Here is a 23,382-nt window from a genome sequence, read left to right as displayed (position 1 = left end):
AGATAATATTGTCCAGTTTCAACCTCTCTAAGTGTCTGCGTGTCAGAGGTTGAAACTGGACATATCATAAACTGAAGTAGATGATATAATGCAATTTTAGAGCAACTTCCATAATTTTATACAGACGTAGGGAAAAAAAGCTTTAATTATTCTTCGAACAGTATTTGTACTTTGTTACAAAGTATTTGTACTTCATTACTACCCATCTCTGAAAATAAACAACCATCAAAGATATTCATTTTGAACACTGCTCGCATTTTAATAGGTGTTTCCTTTTTATTGGCCTTATTTGAGTAGCAAACTCAGCTCAGATTAATCACATTTTAGTGTGCGCACCATTCAACTTCCTACAAGGTAAGATTGCTGTGTTTTCTCTGATGGTTGCCTATCAGAGAAATAAAAGATATCCTGCAGACATAAGGTCATGTGTTTGTTCTTCTCACAGGGTGCATTTTCGATGTGCAGTTTCGTACAAGAAGAGACAGTAAATTCCAAGTGCTGGGACATCCGGCCTTCGGGCGCAGCGTGGGTCAGTGTGGCGTTACCCCTTGTGTTCATGTTCACTGCCAAAACGGAGGGACATGCGTGGACTCTGGCTCGTCTGTGTAGTAAGTAAAAATAAACAATAATTGGGATTTATTTTCTGATACTCTATAAGGATCTTGCGCATAAATAACGCTTGCAGACTTTATAGTTTGAATGGACCCAGAAACTTTACTCACATGTAAATTCCCATGTACTTTGACGAGACATCAGTAACCTATAGAAAATAAGTCACACTGTGTGAGTATGGCGAAACGCACTGACAGTGTTTACTAGCTTTTTACAGTGTCTGACCGTGTCCGTCTGCAGTTGCCAGTGCCCATTTGGATGGAAGGGAGCACTCTGTTCTGAGACCGTGTCCGTGTGTGATGTCGAGCACAGTCCTCCTCCTCTGTGCGCCCACAGGTCCACCTGCATCCCTCTCCCCAATGGATATACCTGCCAGTGCCCTCTGGGGACTGCGGGACTTTACTGCGAGAACGGTTGCTATCTGTAGCATGTGTTTTGTTTTTTTAATTAATAAGACAAGGTCTTCACTATTCAATTATTTAACTGCTATGTTGTTTTTCCTGTTCAGCTGTGATCATCAGTGATCCATTCTTCAGCGGTAACCAGTCTTCATGGATGTCCTTCCCACCTATGAGTACAAGACACAGGACTGTTTTGCAGCTGCAGTTCCAGCCTTTATCACCGGATGGCATCCTTGTCTACACTGCACAGCATCTCAGTGCCAGAGCTGGTGAGGGCATTCAATTCCAGCTTTATTTCAATGTACAAAATATTATATTTACCGTGCAGAATGTCAGTATGTTTCCATGTAAGGACCAGGATCACTGTTTTCTCCCCATATCCTGCCACAATGGCACACATTATACATACCAAATTATCCTTTGTTTCTACAGTATGATGAACGAATATTTCATGATACACACTTTGCACTTAATTCTGCAAAGAAGCCCCATTAAGTAGAAGATATAATACAATTTTGGAGCACCTTCCATAATTTTATACACTCATAGGGAAAAAAAGCTTTAATTATTCTTCATCAGTAAGTATTTCATGCTAAAGGGCATCTGAAAAGAAAATGTGATCAAATAAAACAATTCTAAAATGTAACATAAAACAAAGTTGGTGTTATGCCTGAAATTAAAGCATGACAGAGAATAAAAACACTAGAGAATATTACATATTTCCATAGTGATCTTATAGCCGCCAAATTCATAATCAATGACAGCTTTGCCTCTGCTACATTACAGACTTAAGTCTAAGTTGTTTTACTCATTATCATAAGAATAAGTCACAGAGCCCTATTTACTATTTTTTTAAACATATAACTTTGCTTTTTATATATGTATATGACATATTTAATATCTGTCAGAGGTTTCTGCCGCCACCTCAATGCAACAAAGATCAGTACAATTCACTTTGTGTTGCGCAAAGTATTTAAACATTACATTTCAAAAATCTCAAAAAATGTCTTTCCAAACAATCTTCTTGTAAGTCTAGGTAATCAACAAACAGACACTGCTGTGAACAGGTTACGTTAGAATTATTTTTCCACTGTAGAAATAGTAGGTAAACTGACCCTTTTATTATGACTAAGAATTTGCTAATGTAAAGTTTTAATGTTTTATTTTCTTCCTACAGGAGACTTCTTCTGCCTCTCTTTGACATCCGGGTTTGTCCAGCTGCGATACAATCTAGGGGATGGCACCCACGTCCTGCAGTCTGTTGAGCGAGTGGACTTGCGCGGCAGGACCTGGCACACGGTGAAGGCGGGCCGAGTTGGTCACCAAGGCTTCCTCAGTCTGGATAATAAGGAGGTTAGAGAGAATGTGACCGAAGGGATGACCACCCTCGATGTTGCTACAGACATCTTTGTCGGGGGCGTGTCCACTCTGAGCTTCGTCTCCACAGATGCTACTGAAGGGGCGCCACTGGGCTTCACTGGTGGTTTAAGAGAACTTCTCCTCAACGGTGAAGAGTTTGAGTTAACAGAGACGGGGGCGATAAGTGGAGCAAACGTAGGGGACTGGGATGGGACGGCATGTGGGTACAAGGTGTGCCAAAACGGAGGTCACTGTAGGGCAACAGGAAATGGCTCATTCACATGTGTATGTCTGTTATCATGGACTGGCTCAGTGTGTAACCAGTCTGTAAGCTGTGTAAACAACATCTGCAAGCAGGGTTCCTTATGTGCTCCATCTAGTGTTACCTCATACCGGTGCATATGCCCCTTGGGATGGGGTGGGAGGTACTGCGACACAGAAATAGCCACAGACACTCTTAAATTTGTGGGAAGCTCATACGTTAAATACCAGGACCCAAGATACAACACAAGAAATGTTAAAAACACACAGGTTTCTTTCAGCTTCTACACAATCTCAAATGACAGTTTGATAATGTGGATGGGAAGGGCTGAACATGAAGATGATGACTACCTCACAGTGGGACTTGAGAACGGTGACCTCAAAATCGCTGTTAATCTCGGAGAGAGACTTTTGCCCCCAATAACAGTCAGAAATCTCACACTGTGCTGCAACACATGGCACAATGTGTCCATATCTTTAAACAGCACAATTATCCAGGTGTTCCTAAACAATAAGAAAGTACTTTCCAAAGACATGGACCCATTTGAGCGTTACGTGGCCTTAAACTATGGCGGTCAGCTTTTCTTTGGAGGATTTGGATTGTATAGAAATGTATCAATTGTTACTTCCGAGTTGTTTTCAAAAGGCTTTGAAGGCAGCCTGAGAAATGTATATTTGTTTAAAGATACCAAGCCGCTACACTTTCTCAATAATAGTGAGGGTTTTAATGTTCATGAGGGCAATGAATAGTAGTATAACTCCCTTTGTGACGTGATAGTAGTTTAATTAGTTCTCCTACAAACTAGTTCATAAGGAGATTTGTGTAACTCGGCAATAGTTTTTTTTTTTTAAAGCAGTAGACACTACACTATTTTTTTAATACTTGTTTCTTCAACACTGTACAGCTAGATTTTCATCTGATTTATGGATGAACCCAATTGGATGATACTGCAAACAAATATGTTGTAACCCCTGAGAGTCAGTCACTATTCTAATGGACTAATTTCAAAAACATAATGTGACAGTGTAAATTCAAGTCTGTCTGATTTTTTTTTTTTGGCAGACACATCTACAACATGTAATACAACCATGTAAATCCATGTGGTTTTATCTTTAATACATTTAGAAAGAAGTACAAGTTTTTTTTATAATCAATAAAAAAATGATTAGCTTTATTAAGAACTGTACATAAACACAGTGCAAAGGCACACTTCATCTATGTATATTACAAGCCAAAATGTACATACTTTTTCAAAAAAAAGTAAGTTATAAAATATTAAAGCAATTTAAAAGAATTTAAGTTGTGGGGGAGAAAGCAACACTGCTGTTTAGATCACGGCTCTCAGTTTAACATTTTCTGTGTTACATTCATGCCAATTTAAACTTTTGACTAAATGTTCCACACTTGTTGTTTTGTATGTTACCACAAGACTGAAAACATTTACTGATCATTGGTAGCACAGCAGCTCAATATGAACACAATATATACAATAAAAAGGTTAAAAATTTTGAAATTGTTCCAATATTCAGTTCTTCTTGGTCCGAAGAGAACATGACTATAAAGATCTTCACAATCCAACTGATTATTATCAAATCATTTTGGCTGTCCTGTCAATAACATAAAATGGGACTTGTATGAAGGAAATGGCATACAAGCTGCAGACCGCTATCGGCCAATATACCTCAAGTGGTTTGAACCAGCAAAGTAACCAACAAGCCAGCAGTCTTTCTTAGAGCCCCCAACGCTTGCTAGCAGGGCTTTTAAAAAATAAAAATAAAACATAACGATATGAGTTAACTGTCTTTTGAACTTCTTCGTCCATTCTCATAATCAGAGTCCCGTCTATGTCTGTGTCTGTCCTTATGACGGCTGCTGTGATCCTCACTGTGGTGCCTCTCTTTCCTCTTCTCACCATAGCGGTCATCTGAGTGTCCGTGGTGCCTACTCCTCTCTCTGTCATAGCTGCGCTCACGCTTTTTCTCCCGCTCCCGGTCATGATGTCTGCTCTTTTTTCCGTGAGAAGAGTCCCTGTAATGGCTCTGCCTCCCGTGGGGGTCTTTGTCATCTGCTGTTCGTGGCCTCTCCCACGGGTCACAGTATCTCTCATCTAGGCGCTTGTAGTCTTTGGCCAGGGATGAAGGTCGGCCAGGTGGTTCAGGGTAGCTCTCAGCGTACTGTGACTGAAGTCCAGAAAGAGCGTGTGAAGTGCTACCCTGAGCCCACGGTGCACTGTGGTTTTGATCCTGGGTGTGTGGACTGGAGAAAGTGTTAGGAGGAGGGCCAGTTGGGTAGGCGTAGCTTCCAGGTACCTGAGGCTGTTGCTGCTGCGATGGGATAGGTGCAGAACTTTTGTTTTCTGGGAGATCTGGTGCCATTACTGAGTCGCGTTGAAGCTCAGAGGCTTCTGTGTAACACTCCATCTGTGGTCCTTGGACTGCAGGAGGATATACGGTCTGACTTACTGTAGCATTAGCCTGGGACATGCCGGGTTCTTCCTTTTCACTGACGAATGATGGAATAGTTGTTTGCTTTTCTTCCTGCGGTTTGTTTCTGGCCTGAGAAACCTGTAAATATCCTTGGTGAAATAGTGTGACTGAATTATTTCTAGTGCTACTCAACACAGGAACTGGTTTGGGACTCGAAAGAGCTGGGTGGTTGGCTTTATCCTTTTGTTGCACCGTTTTATCTTCATTCACTGTGTAATACGCTGAAGATTTTTTCAATATTCCACTTAAAGGAGGCTTTGAGCTATTAGCGTGAGCTAGAGCAGCCTGGGATTCTGACTGCAACAAACAATTCCCTTCAGTCGGTGCTTTTTCACTTTCAGACAAAAGGCCAGCATCGCCTTTGTCTGCACAGGCAGCGCTACTAGTTTCGGTCCCAACTGGAGCTGCTGACAAGCTTGCCAGGAACACTTCAGTCGATACATCTGGAGGCTTATCTTTCAGAGAGACTGGGGCACCATGGGTCACCACTGCAGCATCCTTTCCTGATGAGTTGTTAGCCGCAGATGTATCAGTCGGGCTGGATAGCTCCGGTTCAGCTTTAACAGATTTAGCTTCCTTCTTCTTTATGACATAGCGTTCTCGTGGTGTAGCAGCTGTTGGACTTTTTGAGTTTCCAGTCGATGCTTCTGTTTTTAGCGCTGCTTGGGTCTTCTGGGTGTCATCTGCCGTTGTTGCAGGTTTACCTCCAACATCTGGCAGATGTTCCCCACCCCAGCCTACTAACACACCTGGAAGAAAGCGCAGTGGTTTTCCTGCTTCCTGATTGTTGGTCTCCTCTGGTGCAGATGGTTCTTCCAAAGACTCTGTAATTGGCTCATCAACATCATCAGTAGTGTTAACTGGTTTGTCCTCTTTTTTATGTGCAGCAGTCAAGGAAGAGAGGAACAATTTCTCATCTTCCTCGGTTGCTCTGGTTTCCTTTGTGGAAACGGTAATGGGCTTGATTTCAGGAATAATCCTGGCAGATTCGTTCATGTCAACAGAAAGAAAATCCCTTTTTGGTCTCTGGCGAATGAGAAGTCCAAGGAGAAGGTTGGCACGGTTGTTTTCTAAACCTGTCAAATGGAAAGATTAATTAAGTTTGAAAGATAATAAAGGTAATCAATTACAGAGAGGAAATAATGTAGATTTAGTGTTCAGGTTACCTGGCCCATCAAAGGGAACAAGCTGATGAGGAACTTTTTCAGTGGCACCCAAAGGAATGAGATACATGTCCTTCACTTGTTTCAGGTTATTGGACACCACCCCGAAACGCCTACGACTGCTGAAGTAGGCATACAGAAGAGTATAAGAGATCTCATCTTCCTCCGTCTCAGGGGAGAAGCGAATCAGGCCCACCTCCTTTAATAAAAGAAAACGCATGAGTCAGTAAAATCTGCAATCCATGTCCAAGAACTTTAGAATGCATCACATGGCATTACAAATCTTAAGGTTAATTGTCTGGACATAAACTGCTCTTGATCGCAATATACCATATGTAGGGTGATTTTTATTATATATATTATAATTATTGACTGATTTTTACTACAGGCTGTATTATCCCTTTAAGAAGAAAAGCTGCCAAAAACTCACTTTTGTTCCAGTTGCCCGAATCTTCTCCAAGTAGTCCCACACTATCTGTGGACTTATCCTTCCGCCAACTTGAATGTTGTCTGGAAGGTCCTGTTGAAAAAAAAGAATAAAAAAGATCAAACCTTTCTGACAGTACTTAGTATAAAATACTTTTGCAGCAGCTATTCAAACTCAATATGTTTAGCTGTGTCCACTTTACCTCAGTCAAGTTGTCAAATAAGCCTGAGACGGGGAAAGCTTTTGTCACAAGTTTTGCCACAGCGTGCATGTGAATGTGTCCTCGCCACAGGACCGTCAGGTTGGAAAGGAAAGCGGCCTCTTCATCTCTTCCAGCTATGTGACCCGACCTGTGTCGAATATACCAGCAATGGAGAAAGCTCGCAAAAAAAAGAAAGAAGTTTCACACCAGAACCACGCAGTGTCAGAAATACCTGCTTACCTTCCTTCATAGCCTTGAGCGTTTCGGAAGCTCTCCTCTAAAACAGTGAGGTGCAGGTCGTCGTCGATCGCAGGTTTTGTGCTCTTTGTCTCTTCTGCTTTGGTGGACTGCCTCCGGACCACTGTGGTAGCAACTTTGACCACCTTGGTTGGTGCCTCCTCCACAGGGGGCGCCATACGACCTTATTGAGAGAAAAAAAGAATAATATTAAAAAAATAATTTACACACACGTTGGTAACTGAGGATAGTGTCACGTTATAAGCAGAATAACTTTATGGATTTTTTTCTCATGTCAGGGTTTACCTGTGCAGATTTTGCAGTGTAGGTCAAATAAGTGAGACTTGTGTTGGTTGGTTGTGTCTTTGTCCTTGTCGGTAATCTCTGCTTTTTTCTCAGGGGGTTTTGGAGGTTCTGCTGAGACTTCTGTCGCTTTGGGAGGAGACTCAAGCTGACAAGGGGGAAAAAAACACGACGTTGAAGCAGACATGTCACCCTCTTTTACTTGTTAATAAACCATAAGGCACAGTAATATTTGCCGTGTCCCTTACCTCTGCAGGCGCTGGTGCCTTCACTGGTTCTTGGCTCTCAATTTCAATTTCACCTTTGTGTGTGATCTTAGTGATCGGCCGTCTCTCGGCCTCTCTTTGCTCTTTTTCAATCATCTCAATTGTCTGTAAAATGAAGAAAAACAAATGAATGTATTGCTTTTTAGAGGGGGACTGATTGTTTTGCATTCCAAAATACAACCATTTGTGATAAAAGAGAACATCTTCAAATATAATTGTATTACTACTTGCTGCGCTTAACTTTGATATTGAATTATTGTGAGCTATTAGGGTGAATTATGTGCTACACAATTAGTAAGAAACTTCAACGTAGACTTAGACATTACTTACATGTCGGTTCTCCCTTTGTCGCCAAGCAGCCAATTCTTTCGAGGCCAGTTCCTCGGGGCTCATTCGAATTAGGTTACCAGGAGAGATTTCCCCTCTGAGAACCCTCTTAAAGAGGACCTAAAACATACAAAACAACACGTCAAAAGACAATTATAAGTAAACATATATCCAAACTCAAAGGTTAATGCAACACCAAGAAACTTTGCATTTGGATCATGCCCGATGTTTAATGGTACTTACATTATTTTTTGTATCTTTGAGGTTAAACATTAAGCTTCTGTACTTGTTCTTGTATTTGTTGTCAGTGTCTTTATACAAGTGAAAAAGCTCTCTCTCCGTCTTCTTGGCAACTTCAGAGGCCCTCTCCACTGAGACGTCCAAATCAGACTCCTTCAACCTGAAGTGTAGAAAGCATCACACGTTTGGTGCACTAAGGTAGTTGTTTGTAAACTTTTTCATTGAGAAAAAAAAAAAACTTAAGTACTTACACAATTCTTTTACTAACTTTCACTCATGAAATACTCACCTCTGTATAAGGATTTCTTTCAGAGAATCACGCACACTTCGCCTGATTGCCTCCACAGACACAGGCTTCTTTGAAGCTGAAGATGGAGTCTTGCTTTTTGTCTCTTGTTTCAGATAAAAACCTATGAGGATAGAATGACAATATCTACTGAGCAGGTGGGGGGAATCTGGGACCACAAGGATTACAAAATATCAAAGATTCAACACAGAGTTGTGATAAACAGACATTTCATTTGAAAATTATTTGCAACTTTAGCTGTTAACTATTATATATGAAAGTGTATTGATGCCATGCCTAAAGAAGAAAAACTTATCAGCATCACGTTATTACATGAAAAGGTTTATAAGAAGATGTTTTTCATGTTTAAAAAATATATATTTTCATGTTATTACAACATACAAAGTTATCAAACGTATTTGCGTCTCTCAAAATGTCCTCCCTGCACCCTTGTTGTTTTGAAACTAAATTGTAAACTTTGTTGAGTTGTCCAAAATATCAACAGTGAACTGGGAGACAATTCTGGGCTCTGTGACTAAATCCGGCTGAATTGCTTTAAAGCAACACTGAAGCACTTTTCCCGCTTCAGTCCCCCTACAGGTCGGAAGCAGAAATGTCCAATACCGCTGTCATAAAGTCTCATTCAAACTACAGATCTGCACACCCGACCTGGCAAACTTGCATAATGTAACGTAATGGACAATTCTGCTTCCAACCTGTAGGGGGACTGAAGTGGGAACAATTCTTTAGTGTTGCTTTAAATATACACTCCCTTTGAAAGGTATTTTTAATACCGGAAACATGCTATACTCACATGTACCACCACATTAAAATCAAATTTCCACTATTGTCAGCATACGGGCAGCTGCAGCATTTAAGTATTATATTTGGTTTCAGAAGTCTTTAAAAGTGTAGTTTGTACAGTTTTTTTGGTTGTGTAGATAGATATTTAAATAACAGCCTTTTTTTAAAGTCTTGAGCAGATTTGTTGATGAAATTTGTCTAATCTGAACTGGCAGTATAAATCTAATAGCAATGTAATGTAAAAATTGTAAAAAGTGTTTTTTTAATTAAAACAAAAAACATGTAACTATATGTATCAAAAAAGAAAGGATTAGTCACGTATTGTTGTGATCATCTTCAATCTAGTTTACATATAACAGAATCACGAACCCAGTGAACTCACACTGGCCTTGAACCTAATGTGTCATTAAAAACAGAATGTTAAAAGAAATACCTGTTTTGTGAACTGATTCTCTGACGTCTGTGGACTGCCTTCTATCAGGATCCTGTTTATGGAGAGCAACATTAACCCTATTATTAATATTACAGGTAATTAAGAACTAATATATAAATAAAAATGAAAAAGATAACACATGAAATATTATAACCCCCCCCCCCGGGCCAAAGGTTTAAAAAGAAATACAGGGTGAGTTTAATCTGTGGGAAAATGCACTAAACTTTGGTGTGTACACCATGCTAACCACACACCCACGTGCAAGCCTTCTGTACAGAAAAAGTAAAAGCAAAAAGACAACAAACCCTTGTGTAGTGGTAACCCTGGCTATGATTAATAGAGGATGAATTAGCTGGGGGAACAAATAAAACATCCTTTGTATATAAAATATTTGTAATAACTGAATGCATGTTCAAACAGCTCTATTGAAGAACTCCTGGTGAAACTGCTTACCTTTCTTACTGGTCGAACGCCCCCTGATGTGAGTGTCTGGGAGGGTCCTGGTTGGTCCTTGGGAGACAGCTTAGGATCCTGTACCTCCACCTTTGCTTGAACTTCTGGTTTGGCTGCACTCGGGGCCTCGGCCTCCACCTTTCTGCTTTCGTCTTCACAGCACTTCAAGCACACGTACATCTGGTCCTCCTCTTCCATTTCACGTACTTTCGTCAGGTCGAGACCAACGCAGTCGCCGTGGAACCAGTCGTCGCAGCGGCCGCAGCCTACCATGAACCTAACCAAAGTATGGATATTATTAAGAGCTGTTTTTGGAAATAAGCATTCTTAGCACTAGATACACAAAAAAATTATGCCAATATTATAATCCCATTTTTGTTCATTTAAACATATCTGACAGTCAGGTCTTTTGATAATTGTACAAATATTGTATGTTAGCTGGCACCTTCCCCTCATCATGTCAATTACCTCAAGTGTTGCATGTGCTGAGTAAATTTGGTTATCAACAATTTAATGTTGTTAACATTTCTGTAACAAACAGACCTAGCAAATTAAATCTACAACCTGCAGTAAATAAGTTTCGGTGGCAAAATAATCTGTCTTGCCACACTTACATGTTATTGTGGTGTTTTTTGCACAGGCCACAACAGTTGTTTCCATCCCATACAGTCTCGCTGTTAACGGGTTGCTCCTCAGCAGCTTCCTTCTTCACAACAGGAGCATTGTCTGGAATAAACAGCTGTGGCTCCTCTACGGAGATGCTTCTTGCAGTTTTACTTTTCTGTCTTTGGAGGATCTTCTCTGGTTTTTTCAGTTTGGACTTTTCCTCCCCTCCTTCGTCAGGCGTTTTTAAAGAATGACCTGGACGACCGGACATTGGGTTTGTGGTCTCAACTTTGGGGATATTGGGAGGATGATGAGTATGTTTAGTTGGTCCCTGCTGGTCAACACGGTTGCCTAATGATGGGCTCTTCTTCATTACAGAGCTAGGTGCACTTGTCAATTTTGGCTTCACCTTACTCTCTCCTGTGCCTGGTGTCTTTTGCACTTTAATAGCAGGCTCACTTAGGGTGTCTTCTGCAGGCCTTTTCAAAGGTGAAATGTCTTTCTTTTCTTTTAGAGATTTAATTTTGTGCAGGTCTTCTCTTTGGATTTTGGATGGCGTGTTTTGGGAAACTTTATTTCCCTTTACCAAGTTGTTTGGTTTACCTGAAACCAAGTCCTTATTCTTGTTAGAAGTCAGTCCTTGTTTTGACTTGAGCAGTGTTTTGGCCGCGATCTGTTGTTTTTCCTCATCATCTGTCTTATTACGAACAGTACTTCTGTTCTTGTCATGGTTTTGTGGCTCCTTGATGTCATCTTTCCCTTTACTGACTGGCTTTTGCTTTTCAGGAACACTTTGATTGTCAAGTTTTGTCTCTGGCGTGCAAGCACTCCCCAATAATGTCTCGTTGGAAGTCTGCACGTCGTTAGGATTCACATATGGGCCCAGTCCAAGGGCTACATCATCAGTCGAGCTCTTCGCAATTACATTCGCCTCTGCCACATTCTCAGAGGTGGGATTCTGTACACTGGCAGCATCATCTGGCAATACGGCATACCCAATGTCCCCAGCATACGAAAAACCACCGTCACACGCAGACTGGCTTCCTTCAACATTTTGTGTGTAAGAGGGTCCTGGAAGCAGTTCGATCCTGAATCCTGCAATTGTGACTGTTAATCGTCTCAACACAACGGAAGGATTCAGCCATAATCCACCATCAAGATCATCAACATTAATACGTCCTCCTAGAATTAATTCTTTCTTCAGCTGGGTGCCTTTAAGTCCTTTTTCAATAAGAAAGGACTTCTGTAGCCGGTTTGCTGGTTTCCTTCCTGGTCGTCCTCGGGGCATGGTGCTGGGGGATTTGTTAGCAGGTTGTGGACCACTGCTATACTCTGTTTCAACGAGAAGAAACAAAACAGAAAAGTGTGTTTCACACCATCTCTAATTTTAAGGTGTCATCTGGTGAAAACAGGAATCTAAATGAGCCACTTACCGTATTCTAAAAAATTACGTGGACGTTTTTTCTGCCTGCCAAAAGGTCGCTTGACTTGGGTCTCTGCAACTGTCACTTCACTGCTGAGGCCTGTGGATGCTAAACTATCACTGAGACCTGCAACAGCCCAAAGGAATACATATAATGTATCTCCCTGTGTAGTAATGTAAGGGGCAAAAGTACTAAATAAAAACAATATTTAACACACTCATAAAGAGAAAAAGCAATCACAACAATTCAAAATTAGCCATTTGGTTGACACTGGCACATTTACAATGATGTATCATTTTGTATTGTCTCTTTAAAATTGAATACTTTTTTTTTTAAACATATACGGTACTCAAATTTATACATATTCATTATGTAAATAATTTAATGCAAGCTGTTAATGTATACGTTAAACTTTCTCCTTACCAAGTTTTATAGTTAACTGTTAATGGCCTTTATTGTGATGCAGTCACATGAAGTTGTGGTAGTGGCATATGTTATGTGTATGTTTGCTGTCTGTTGACATACCTGTTGAGCCAGCAATTTGAAAAGTGGAGTCCTCATTGTCCAGCAGATTGAACTGAGAGCTTGCACATCCAAACATGGGGTCTTTGTCACTGAGCATGTTTTTCAGTGAATCTTCCAGTTGGAGTCCTTGCCCAAAGTCATTACTGGCTTCACATTCCAAATTCTGACCCGTTACCAGGGACTCATCCAACTGGTCACTGGGTATTAAATGGTTAAAGGTGTCCACAATATCCATGAATGCTGCTGCCTTCCTGTATGAAAACAACAGACAGAATGTGGGGAAATTAGACGTCAAATAAAAAAATTTCAAGAAAAAATTATATAAATAAAGCTGCAATATAGCTATTATGCACTAGGTTCATTTAACTGGGATCAAGGGACCATTATGGTCTAATCTCAGGAAGCTCGGGAGGATCTGTGCAGACACTCCTTGGTCTTGAATGTCAAACTCATGTTGGTGGAGCCATGCACAGCAATAGGCAAAGCATACTGTCTAAGTCCAAATGATATGAGCAAAGCATCATCAGCCCTTGACCTGTGGCTTCAAAATAAAAAATAAATATCTTTATAACTTCACATGAGTAAGTTTGCAAAACACCTTTCTGCTGACTTAGGCTTCCTTTTTACTTAAGTTCATTTAAATTTTCTGTTATTCAGTAGTTTCCTTCTTATCCGGGAAAACTGAATTGATAATCGACGTGAAACAGAAAATCATAGGCAACATTAGGGAGTCATGTGTTGGACTTGAGTCTGTTGTTGCTCAACCAATAGCAGGCACAACATGAAAACTTCAGAACTTTAGAAGTGTATCTATAAAATATTTAAAAAATGAAAAATCATGCAAGATTTTTTTTGCAAATTAAGGTTTAAGGACAGAAATCACCTAATTTGTAAATTTTGGACCAAAAGCATGAAATTGTGAATAACATTAAACCTCTGATAACTCAGAGAATCGTAATGTTATGTGTTTATTTTTTAAGAAGATATCTGTGTCTATTGGTGGGATGGGGGTCCAATATGGTGGGACCATGTTTCTTGAATGGTTACTCATTCATTCTGTTGCACCGAAATCTGTGTCCCCGTACCTAAACCTGAACCAAACCCTTGTCCCTAACCTTACGGAGGGTCGCGCAACGCATTTTAACCAGTGACTGATTTTAACAGAAGGGCCACAGATCACGACGGGTCACAGATTGCGGTGCAACACCGGGACTGACTTTTATCCCCACTCCTAGACACTAAACGTTACATTAACGAACATTCTGGACTTTATGCCTGCCTATCCTGAACTGTTGCACACTCCCTCACTTTTTTGCAGATCCTGAGCATAACCATAAGCCTTATTTTCTTGCTGTTAAAACAGTTCTATTGTACATATTTGTTTAGGTTATCGTATCTTTTACATCTTTTTTGTAACGATGTCTGTTGTATATTTTAATGTTCTTGTCTGTTTCAGAAACGTACTTTTCTGTATTGTTGATTTCCTTTTAATACGTTTGTGTATGCATCACGAAGCAAATTCCTTTAAGTATTACTTACTCGGCAATAAATCCTATTTTGATTCTTAACTTGGAAAACCTTCAAAGAGGGAAGCAAGCTAGTGTTAAATTTACCTCCAAGTTACCCTGTTTTAATCAAGTTACAACTAGCTAACTTTAAGCAGGCCACAATTGGAAAGTGCATAGAAAAAACCCTACTTAAATATGTTAATAGATTTCTAGACGCGTTTATTTAATGTCACCTAATAATGCAGATATATCTAAAAGGTTCTCCCAATGAGCTAGCTAGCTAAGTGTTTCCTAGTTAGCATGCTAACGTTATTGGAAGGCTAACAACAATCCGCTCATGGAGTCCGCTGCATATCGTTAACATGTATGTTAGCAAGCTAACGGTAACTTATGAAGGAAGTTAACCCCCAATGTAACCCACTGTTTCAAAACTCTAGCACTGTATCTATAAATAGCATTTACACCCAAAAAACGTGTGCCAATTAAGCTAAAAATATATTGCACAAAAATGTGAAAATATTTAGTTACATAGCTCGATGCTAAATCTGTCAGACTGGCTAGCTAGCTCGCTTAAGCATAGGCCTTAAGGTAGCAAAAAGAAAGTCTGTAGCTGCAGCTAACGGTCGTTAGATGATCACGCCCACATGCATCTGTTCAAACGCTTGTTTGGATATGTAGAAATATTTGTCTCCGTATATATAAGACTCTTACCTCTCTATTACTGCAATGCTGATCCAACTCGTGTAAGGTTACATGCTAGCACAGCTGCTCCCAGTAACTTCCTCTAACTCAGCCGTCATTCGTCCCGATGCTGCAAAGCCCGATAGATTGTCACGTGGCTTCTGTTTACAGGTAGCATAGCAGCTGGTAGTAGGCTACAGACATAACACACGTCTACAGCGTGCTTTTTCAATGTGTATATGTAAACAAGAGTAACGTTTCAGAAGGGTTAACTGTTAGAGCATGTTTGAGTCAACTCTTCAAACGCATTCAACAGTCCCGCCTACAGAAAGAAAATGTTGATTTATTTCCATATATAAAAGTAAAATATTTGACACCATCTTGCCTGGAAAGCAAATGTATTTAGTTTTTACATTTCAAAAGCAGGTTCTAGCCCTGGATGTATAAGTTCTTGCCTTTTGTGAAAAATAAACTGCAGGCAAGCCATTAAGTAGGGATATTTTCAACTTGGGCATTTTTACCACCAACACTCATTGGCCACTGATCAAATAAAACAGCTTTACCATATCCACACTGTCAGAAATGTATTAATTTAACTAAATGTTTGTTATTGAGCCTGGAGTTTGCAGTGTTGGAACTGAACTGCATTCTATGCAGTAATATTTTCCTAATATTTTGTCCACACCATTTACATACATGAGAGTGGCAGAATATTAGAAACAACTTTCAATATAATGCACTCCACCCACTAAGACCTGAATAATAAACATGAATTCTGAATTCTAACAGTGTCAACACAAACTGAAAAAGTAAAATTTGTAAAAAAAAAAAAGTAATTTATGACAAAGTTGTTGTGGGCGGTGAGTGTATGTAATAAAACTTAAGGAAAAATAAGTGTTACCACACAATCAAATATTTTTGCCTTTTAGATTGAGATTTCAATATCTGTAATATGTGCTTAATAACACAGATCTACACCCCTACAGTATCAAAAGTGTGTTTGCACCTCCTAATATACATCTGTACAACTTGTAGGACAAAAAAAAAAGTAATTTGAAATTTTTAAATGACAAAATAAAAAAGGTATTTAAAGATTTGTCCAGTATAGAACAAAAGTAATTTGAAATGTGTAAAGGAAAAAATAAAAAGGTATATACAAAGATTTTTCCAGTCTAGGAAGAAAATATATCAACTCCTGTCTCCAGCACCATATGAACCAGCCATTTAGAGCTGCACCTATGTCTTAAATCACAGTAGGACCACGTGGTCATACAATCTAATTTGAATTCAAAATCAGGTTTGTATACAGTGAGTTTCTGTTTGAGCAGCCATTGTTTCAAAGGATGAAGCAAGGCCAACACTGGTGCTGGCCAAATGAAGAAGAGGCTTATGAACAAGCCTGTTATTATGTTAACAACCCCCTAATAGTCCATTTTACTAGAAGGTGTTTGAAAAACAATGAAAACCAAAACAACTTTGATGAAACTGAAGTCAGAGACATGCAGTACTTATTTAGTAGCTCATTTAACTGAATGCACTTACTGAACCCTGAGTTGAATGTGTGCAGTCGTTAAGACTAGAAAAGCGCTATATAAAAACATTACATTTACTAGTTACAGCATTCAGCATACAGTACATGGCAGCACTGAAATCAAGTTGAATTTAAAAGGCATACTATGGTCACAATGAACTACACAATGACTATCAATACTTGCGTAACTTGGCAGTTTATCAAATTGGGAAAACACATTTATACAGATGCATTTTCAATGTAGCAGTCTGCTTTTACACGTCTAAGCTGATTGCAAATGTTTAGACCTTAATTAGATTAGGTTTGCAAATGTGGAGTTGGACAGTGGATGTGGAGTAATAAACTAACACAATGTTAAAGATATTTTAATAAAATAAAGCAGACATCTGATATTATATGTAAAATGTATTCCAGAATTCAGGTGATAAGAAAAAAAATAGGTTAAATGTACTAGCTGGTCAAATAACAGATTTTGAGGATTCAATACTAATAATATATTATTAACAATATATTTCACTGTACACATGTACTGTACAGTACATTCCGTAGACATCCCAGATTAGAGACAAGAAAAAATGACTTGTTTAATTTGGCTAAAAACAACAGTAGCAAATGAAGTAGTGAATTAGTGGAAAACCTAAGAAATTCAGTTATATTGGTCAATTATATGATTAATAAGTATTTAAAATATGTTAAAATGGTTATTGGGATTATTGTATACTGTATATTAGATGAATTATATACTACTATATATATTGGGATAACTGCTCTTTAGATCTTTCATTTGGGTCTAATCCGTACCAAAGAACATCATGATCCACTGCTGCCCAAGCCATTCGCTCTGTGGTAAATGTGGCTGCCCACTCTCCTGACGGAGAAACTACAATAGCGCCTCCTGCACCACGGACACGGTCTCCCATGTACTGCAGAGACAACTGTGAAGAATCTGCTACTGATTTACCTGGGAGGAAATATGAAAACAGATGGAAATAGTTAACTAACAAAATACATTTAAAACAAGAGCTTCTAAAAACATACATTCCCATGTCAGTGAAAGCCATAATGTTACAACAGCAAAATGTACTGTACATCAAAGTGTAAGTAAACAGACAACACCACATTTCATTCTTTTAGTCCTACAGAATTTTTTTTCCCAGTTTAATTCTGCTACAATACCTTTAGCGTATAGATAAGCTTGTCTTAAGACAACTAACACACTCACCTATCAAATTCATTGCAGCCATAGTTGAAATCATCCTACTGTCAAATTAATTCTGCTCAAACATAGTCGTGCTATCCGAAATAAACAATGGTTGCATTGATTCTGTATTGCCAGAGAAAACTTACAGGCTACAATGCAAAACTGTTATTACTCTAAACTATACTAAACCCGCAAGGTATGTACAATATTTTAACATGATTCATTGATTCCACTTTTTAATGATTGTCCCAAAAACAGAAATGGCGACATTCAATTACATTAAGACCAGATGAAGTCTTGACATACGTGGCTTGTCTTAATAGTTTGAAATTGTGATACTTCACCTTGTTCAATATGTGAAAGAATGAGTCTGGCCAATGTGACTTTAAGAATAGACTCTCCGTGACCGGTACAAGACACTGCACCACTAAAGTTGTCTGCGTATCCTCCAGAGCCTTATTTACAAGAGAGAACATGTAAAATTACCACAAAACAAAGATGAATGATAAAAACAAAGTTGGAGTATAACTGAAATGATCATTTTGATCGTACAGTGTAACTTGTTCGTATACAGTAGCTTAAGGTGTAATAAAATCAGACTTTATAATGATTATATATGATGATGATGATTACATGTAATTTAATTTCATCTAAGTTGAACTGCAGCTGATAGTGGAAAAGTGCAAATAAATGAAGTCGTACCTATGATCGGAGAATCTCCCACTCTGCCAATCATTTTATTTCTGATCCCTCCAGTTGATGTTGCACATGCAACATTACCAGCAGAGTCCACAGATACCGCCCCAACAGTATCATGGGCCCTAGAATAACAACAAAAGCTAGCTCAGAACAGGAAAATACTTTGCACATCTATTACATGACGAAGGTGCGTAGAAGAGGGACGAGTAGGTCAAAAGATGCAAAGAAACTCCTGCACACTGTCTCAATTGCAAAAATACATTTAATGGCAACTTTCAGTACTAGACATTCATCAGGCAAAACCGTTTTTGTGTTTAATGGCAAAAACAATTTGCCTGATCCTCTTACTCCCCAACAGCAAAACAGAGCCGTTCTCCAGGTGCCAATTTACGGAAATCATTTTTCTAAGATGTGCTAAAATACATAGGATGTTTTGAGAATTGAGAAGGCATTTACCAAGCAATCATCACATTTAATGAAACTTAGTATAATGGCCATCAAAACCCCATTGTGATCCAATGTTAATGAATGCAGTTTCATTGTTTCTGTGGGGTGTTTAAAAACATTTTCTCCCGCTGTTTTAACTTTATTGAAAACATTTTGTATAGAAGCTCATTCTCTACCAAGCAGGTTCCGGAGTTTATATCTATTTTATTTTCACACCAGGCTATTCAACCTGAAAAGATTAGGGTTGCACGATAATGACAAAAAAAGTTATGGGAAAACGCATCAAAATAGATTCATAACAAATCAAACAAGGATCATTTTAACTGACTGTCATATTGGACTGGTAAAACCCAAATAAATAATTAACGAGCGTGTCTACAGAACAGGACGTGAATTACTGATTGTACAGTACGAAAACAATAAATAAAGAGCATGTCTACAGAACAGGACATATTAGAAACAATGAAAAAAAATATATGTAAAAAATAGTGCATACTTATCGCAACACTTTTGATATAATATTGCGCAACATGATATGGCGATAACGATATTGAGTTGATATATCATGCACCCCTAAAAAAAGATGCTGTGGAGAGATGTATGAATGAAATCCAAACTAGAATAGAAGGGGTCAAAAAGTCAAACCCTGCAGATCCTTACCACTGACAGTTGAAATCCTGCATTACTCCAGTGAGATAGTTCTTGTGCTTCTCCCACTCTTTCCTCTCGTACTCAGTCACCAGTGTATCAGTGGGAACTGTGGCCACGCCAATGCTCTCTGCAAACAGGTTTGCACCTCTGCTTGTCAACATGATGTGGGATGTCTGAAACGTTCATTGGCAACAGACATGTAAGAAAAAGAACATGTTTTTTTACATGTTTTTATGTTTTTAAAAACACTTTTATTGTTGTAATACCACTCAGTTCAATGCACACAAAAGCTCTTTGCTGTTAGAAACACTTTAAAAAAGGATCCAAAATCAGTGATTTCAACCATCAGTGGTCTCCTTTTAAAAAGAGAAAAACCTTTTCCATCACGGCCCGTGCCAGTGACACAGGGTTGGCAATGTTTTTCACTGAAGACACGGCACCACTGGTAAGTGTCCTTCCATCCATGATAATGGCATCCAGCTCCACTTCTCCATCAGCATTTAGCGCCGCTCCATGCCCTACAATCACAATCAGTAACTAAATTACACAATGGCTGAGATGGACGTAGGTATTGTCAAAGCCGTGAACAGCTGATAGCGAGCGTCCATGTAAACTGGAGGTAGTTTAAAAATGCTGAGAAACTAAATCAAATCTAACAAGAGCGGACAGAGAGAGTGCGAGAATGACAGGCGGTTGTCATATGTTGCCTGCTCCATCCTCACAAGTCCACAGGGTGGTGACAAAACTGTGTAAAAGAGCATAGTACTTAGGAAATAGGGCTGGGCAATATATCAATATTACATCAATATTGTGATAAGACACTAGATATCGTCTTAATTTTGGATATCGTAAAATTGTTATATATTATTTGTTGTCTTTTCCTGGTTTGGAAGGCTGCATTAGAGTAAAGTGATGTAGTTTTCTGAGCTTAGAAGACTGTTCTAGCTGTTTTGTTATTTGCCTTGACACAATTTGTCATTAAATTAATATTTCTGATTATTTATCAAAAATCTCATTGTGTAAATAACATTATGTTAAAGCACCAATTGTCGTTATTGACATCAAGGTTTTTAGTCAAGAAATTCATGAATTTGATTTTCTCCATATTGCCCAGTCCTATTATGAAATAATGCATGTACATAAAGTGATTCTCAAGAGTTCCCTTGGTGCTGATTTATAATTCAAAAGGTTTTACGGTCTGAAATGTAGCTTTAATGTAGCTTCATTCTATACAAATTTGAGTAAACACATACGCCCGTGTGAAGCATGTTGGCAGTGTTTATCACACTGACAGAAAACAAGTTGTGCACAAGCAAAATATGAATTTCTGTTGCCAGTTGATCTACACTAATTCATTACTGAATATTGTCCATTAACAGTATGTTAGTGACAGTCATGGCCAAGACCTTACGTGAAAAGGATTCATGTTAATTCAAATCAACTTGTCCCCAAAAGATTCAAGCACAAGCAGATTGTTATTTTGTACAATGTACTGGAGTCTACCTTCTATTGGGCAAGTTTATGTTTTGTTCAAGCTTGCTGAAGTTCTAAAAAGTAGATTAGATTTTGGTGCAGACTCCATTTTGGATTAATTCCAAATTATGAGCCCCATGATCAGTTAGCAACCTCAGCTCTGCTGACCGTCATCACCTCTCTGATTCTAGATGGAGTCTAGATGAATGTTGGCATTGCCACCAGCAGATGGAGACATTGAGCTACACACAAAACTAACTCAATCATAAAAGAGGATATTGATCATCAGTGACTGGCGTTGACAGTTGGGAGTAATTTGAGGCTTTTTAAACTGGTGTATGAACGCATAAGATCCAAGAGCTGTGGCTTTCAAACCTGTTGCTAAGATCTATTTAAATTACAGATATTAGAGTACAGATATACACTGAGTTGCCAGTTATTAGGTACACCTAGCTAAAAATAATGCAGTCTAATACAACAGTCCTGCAATACATCAAATAAACTGTGTCTATAAGGTTATTATATATTAGGAAGAATACTTGTGTACGGTTTACCTGCATTAAACACAGTATTTTCTTCCAGGGCCCTCACAGCTGCCTCAACAGCATCCAGTGCACTACCTCCTCCTCTCAACACTGAAAACCCTTCACATGCTGCCACCTTTACTCCATCAACAGAGGCCTTGGCCAGGTCATCCGGTATGGCCCACGCCCCACCGTGCACGACTACGACTGCTGACATCTTTAAGTTCCTGCAGGAAAAAGACCAATACCTACAATCAATACTACGATCACTTAACTTTTAGGCTCCCATTCGTCAATGGCCGAATCTCATCCCCCTTATTTGATAACTCCTCGGCTCCTTGGCCCTGGGCAGAACCCGATGTTGTTCTGTCCCTCCATTGTGAAGGCAGTCTTAAAGCTCTTACTTTGTCTCCCAGGAGTGAGCATTAAGGAGGGATCATTGAGGAGCTATGGTTGAAGGAAACACAAGAGCAGCCTTCCCAGAAGCCGTGCAGCAGAAAGAGTTGCTAATTCTGCCCAAACAGCTGACGTATTTATGTGACACTTCAGAGGAAAGGACGCCTCATCCCTCTAAAACACATTTGCTCGTTGCCTCTCTCCTCCAAAGATTTCCTCACGTCTTTCACCAACCAGACAGCCGACCCTCGGCAGAAAAGGCAGCTGGACTGATCAGTCTCCCCGAGTCGGTCCAAAAAGTGCCTCAGAACACACCAAAGTGACAAGACGTGATACGTCTCAATAACAGCAGGCGGCGCTAATCTGTATTGTCACCCAGGTTAGCACTCCACCAATCAGATTGGTCATTTGAGTCCGACTGCCGGCAGTGCCCGCCTCCCGACCAAGCATGTCAGGTCGGCCAAAATGAAGGTTGCCGGCCCCTCCGGACCACTCTGGACGGTTCACTACACGGAACACACGGGACAGATTCGAGTCACTGACCTCACCAGACTGTCCAACGGCCGATTATCGGGTTGGTCTGTCACGGCCCTAAGACACGAGGAAGGGAAGCAAGTGGAAAAGATGGGGATGCAATTTAACGGCTTTGGGATGTACCCTAAATCCTTGATAATCCACTTCAGGGATTGCTCCAGTGTTTTCTCAAGCACGACTAAGACTACGTTTATACATGGGCAGCTATTTTAAGAAACAGACATTTCAACCACTCCGTTTTCAAAAATTACATTGTGCAAAGCTGTTAGTTTTCAGAAAAGTGTTTATTTACACGTACCTGTGTACATGCCATGAATGCCATCAAGGGAATGGCAAACCTGAAGGTGGCAGTGTAACGAGAAGCTCAAGCCCATGTTAGCCAACCAGAATCCAGAAAATAGCAACAACAGCAATGAATTACTTCCTTGGCTGCCTAAACCTCCGATTGTCCAAAGTTATAAGACTCTCTCCACAATGCGTACGTAGCTGCTATGGCGCCGTTTTGATGCCAACAAGCCATCACCTGCTGTTAGCATTCCATTGACTGCCATTCATTTTGACGTCACTTTAAACGCTTCAGATGTAAAGTTATTCGCTGTCAAAGACTCTATTTGTCTATTGTTTATTTCTAAAGAAACATGACAATTTATAAAAAGGCTTCATTTACTTATACCTCACGTTCCGTAGCAGACGTTTTTGTAAAAAAGTGTCATAACCACGCGACTTACTGTTGCATAGTAGAGGAATTACCAGTACAGGAGAAGCTTGCAGGCAGTTTCGACTTACATTCACTGTTTAGGTTTAATTACTAACGTTAACTAGCATTTTAGTTAGCAATAATTAGCCTGCGCCTATGTTATCTTCTTGCATATGCCTACGCTCTGTCTCTGCAAGATTGGGAATGATTGAGATTTCTCTTGC

The 23,382-nt window shown here is 39.5% G+C and overlaps 3 protein-coding genes across 6 annotated transcripts in view; 1 reads left to right on the top strand and 2 right to left on the bottom strand.

Moving 5' to 3' along the window:
• Window positions 1-4,394, top strand: part of eys (eyes shut homolog) — a 175,281-nt gene extending 170,887 nt beyond the window's left edge. For all 3 annotated transcript variants that reach the window (XM_032540683.1, XM_032540682.1, XM_032540685.1), the window contains 4 exons: window positions 446-608; window positions 853-1,025; window positions 1,121-1,282; window positions 2,191-4,394. In XM_032540683.1, the coding sequence (XP_032396574.1) occupies window positions 446-608; window positions 853-1,025; window positions 1,121-1,282; window positions 2,191-3,383 (1,691 nt within the window). In that variant the 3' untranslated portion in view covers window positions 3,384-4,394. The remainder of the gene's footprint in view (window positions 1-445; window positions 609-852; window positions 1,026-1,120; window positions 1,283-2,190) is intronic.
• phf3 (PHD finger protein 3) lies at window positions 3,791-15,281 on the bottom strand. 2 transcript variants are annotated; one of them, XM_032540686.1, is made up of 16 exons: window positions 15,036-15,281; window positions 12,817-13,067; window positions 12,301-12,423; window positions 10,876-12,199; window positions 10,262-10,538; window positions 9,809-9,860; window positions 8,575-8,695; window positions 8,289-8,445; window positions 8,049-8,165; window positions 7,701-7,823; window positions 7,456-7,600; window positions 7,153-7,333; window positions 6,913-7,060; window positions 6,714-6,803; window positions 6,287-6,482; window positions 3,791-6,196 (listed from the first exon to the last, which is right to left on the bottom strand). In XM_032540686.1, exons 2-16 carry the CDS (start codon window positions 13,049-13,051, stop codon window positions 4,428-4,430), a joined length of 5,058 nt encoding a protein of 1,685 aa, XP_032396577.1. In that variant the 5' UTR covers window positions 13,052-13,067; window positions 15,036-15,281; the 3' UTR covers window positions 3,791-4,427. The 2 variants fall into 2 exon arrangements, with proteins under 2 accessions (XP_032396577.1, XP_032396578.1); XM_032540687.1 differs by having other exon boundaries at window positions 12,301-12,417.
• Window positions 15,282-16,656: 1,375 nt separating this feature from the next.
• The window catches only part of si:dkey-103j14.5 (isoaspartyl peptidase/L-asparaginase), a 7,644-nt gene continuing 918 nt past the window's right edge, over window positions 16,657-23,382 (bottom strand). Inside the window, exons 2-7 of the mRNA XM_032541716.1 lie at window positions 21,562-21,758; window positions 19,910-20,052; window positions 19,544-19,707; window positions 18,440-18,558; window positions 18,082-18,192; window positions 16,657-17,497 (exon numbers count right to left, since the gene is read on the bottom strand). Of these exons, the coding sequence (XP_032397607.1) occupies window positions 17,283-17,497; window positions 18,082-18,192; window positions 18,440-18,558; window positions 19,544-19,707; window positions 19,910-20,052; window positions 21,562-21,758 (949 nt within the window). The 3' untranslated portion in view covers window positions 16,657-17,282. The remainder of the gene's footprint in view (window positions 17,498-18,081; window positions 18,193-18,439; window positions 18,559-19,543; window positions 19,708-19,909; window positions 20,053-21,561; window positions 21,759-23,382) is intronic.

This window comes from Etheostoma spectabile, chromosome 17, assembly GCF_008692095.1.
Source record: "Etheostoma spectabile isolate EspeVRDwgs_2016 chromosome 17, UIUC_Espe_1.0, whole genome shotgun sequence".
Classification (NCBI taxonomy): Eukaryota; Metazoa; Chordata; class Actinopteri; order Perciformes; family Percidae; genus Etheostoma; species Etheostoma spectabile.
The sequence above is the reverse complement of the archived record's forward strand: the minus strand, read 5'-3'. Positions and strand labels throughout refer to the sequence as shown.

What these genes read in the sequence shown, in the direction of transcription:
- phf3 (XM_032540686.1), bottom strand. Translation starts at nt 13,051, where the DNA reads ATGGATATTGTGGACACCTTTAACCATTTAATACCCAGTGACCAGTTG. An exon ending in TCAAAGATACAAAAAATAAT is followed by an intron (nt 8,166 to 8,288) that starts GTAAGTACCATT and finishes TGTATGTTTTAG; the next exon opens with GTCCTCTTTAAGAGGGTTCT. An exon ending in AGGCACCAGCGCCTGCAGAG is followed by an intron (nt 7,601 to 7,700) that starts GTAAGGGACACG and finishes CCCCCTTGTCAG; the next exon opens with CTTGAGTCTCCTCCCAAAGC.